Source organism: Erythranthe guttata, chromosome 5 (genome assembly GCF_056151865.1).
Source record: "Erythranthe guttata isolate IM_541 chromosome 5, IM_541, whole genome shotgun sequence".
NCBI lineage: Eukaryota > Viridiplantae > Streptophyta > Magnoliopsida > Lamiales > Phrymaceae > Erythranthe > Erythranthe guttata.
In genome coordinates this window covers 6,831,109-6,833,056 of record NC_142537.1, presented here as the reverse complement: position 1 = coordinate 6,833,056, position 1,948 = coordinate 6,831,109, and the positions used below count along the sequence as shown (strand labels likewise).

At 35.3% G+C, this 1,948-nt stretch overlaps 1 protein-coding gene across 1 annotated transcript; it reads right to left on the bottom strand.

Annotated features, from left to right (window-relative positions):
- Positions 1 to 674: 674 nt before the first annotated feature.
- Positions 675 to 1,663, bottom strand: LOC148770520 (kinesin-like protein KIN-7H; the record flags this gene model as incomplete). Its single annotated transcript, XM_088817883.1, has 4 exons — positions 675 to 815; positions 898 to 998; positions 1,095 to 1,148; positions 1,336 to 1,663. Coding segments are annotated over 4 exons (594 nt in total), but the record flags the coding sequence as incomplete, so codon positions are not given.
- Between the last annotated feature and the right edge of the window lie 285 nt (positions 1,664 to 1,948).

Sequence of the window (1,948 nt, the reverse complement as noted above, 5' to 3'; positions counted from 1 at the left end):
TAAACTTCCCACATCTTAGTCCCATGATATGTGTAGGAAATAACTTCCATGGAACTTCTATCAGATAAATTCCATACCACAGCAGCTGGAAGAGTGCTCGCACTGTCCCTTCCTAAAAAGTCACGAGAACAGCTTTCAATTAATAGTCTGCGACAAACCACATTGTTCATTAACAAAAGTTATCGAATAAATAAAAAATAAATTAAATAAAATCACAATATACCAATCTAATAATTTGGTGGGATCTCGAGCTCATTTCATTAAGCGACGTTTCTCCAATTTGTCTTTGAGCTGCAAGGATTAACAAAAATGATGATTTTGTACTCTTAAGCCTTGTTTGGCAATCGTGATTAGGCATGATAGACAATATAATCAAGCTCTATCGAATGTTCCCAAACGAGGCCCTAAGAAATCTAACTGTCGTTTTGATTAGGAGCAATGGTTCCAAATTATCAAGAATCGAAACAACGGAGTCAAAATATTAAATACGAATCAAATATGTCAGTTGTCTTATTTCTTACCTTCACATATACAAAGGAGATGAATCACATGACTCCAGTCCCTTAATATCTCCTCTTTCAGCTTCTCGACTATGGTTCCTCTCTAGCGAAATAAGTATCGATAAGCGAAATCGAAAATAACAAAATAAAAAAAAAAAATTAAAATTGAGCAAAATCGCTTGTCAATGAAAAAGAATTCACCTCTTAATCATCGAGAAGTCTTAGTGGAGTGTTATCTGCACTTAGTAGATCTCTCACCGATTCGTTGTAGATCTCCATAGCAGAGAATTTGAACACGAAATCTCTTTCTTGGTGCTGAAAAATCCCTCTATTATTATAAAAAAATAAGCATAATTTGCAAAAAGAATACGGATAATGAAGTACTGTTTCATCTTACCTTCTGTATGTATCCATATATGTCAGGTAGTGCGTATTCAGTTATTCCAGTCATCGTGTACGTCTTTCCGCTGTTCGTTTGTCCATATGCAAAAACACGTGCTACAAAAAGAAAAGTTCATCTTTGGTTCGAGTAAATAATATCTATTTATAATACATGAATCCAAAAAAATTAGAAAATAGAGAAACTAAACTCACAATTGATTCCACTAATAACCGAAAGCGCAACATCCTTAGCTCCCTGTTCGTACACTTCTCTCGTCGAGCAACCACAAGTCAAAAAGTACAAAACAAAAAATTGTTCTTTCACAATTGCTTGCCGCAAAAGCTTAAAAACACGGTACACTATATACTATGATCTTGTCTCAAACACCATCATCAATCAAAGTCAAATTAAACAAAATTCGAAAACCCAAAATCCCGAAAAAATCACACTCGCCAAATGTATACGAAGTGGGGTACTTTGATCTCTCCGAGGCAGAGAGAGCGGAATGCTTGTAAATAATCGTCTCGTTATTGATGCATTCCCAATCCGAAACATCGTTCCTCAGAATTTCCCTACCGTTCGACGGTCGTAACCTCACCGACACATAGAACAATATTTTTGTACAATCAAGAGGAACTTCTTTCTTCGTAGATGGCTGAGTTCGGCAAACCCTCTCTCTTTGGAGTGGACTGTGAGCGGGGCATAGGTGTCGGAGCTTCAACTCCTCCTCAGTTATAATCGTGTGTGACTCATTTACGAAAAATTCGCAATATCGAGTATAAAATTATATGATTTACGATTCAAATCTTACGATTCAATTCGTTCATACCTAAGTCGATTCAAAAGTTAAAATAAGTCTTAAATTTCAACAAATCGATCAAATTTTACGATTTAGGAAAACTTTAATTTATTATATTATTTATAATAAACTTGTGATAATCACAGTCTTTGTCGCTATATTATATACCATTTCTAATTTTGGTCGTTAACCAGAAATGCCCCAAGTGGAGGTCATTTTGTAATTTCTGAAAATCCACCTCCCTGGCTCAAACAGTTCTGAAAATTG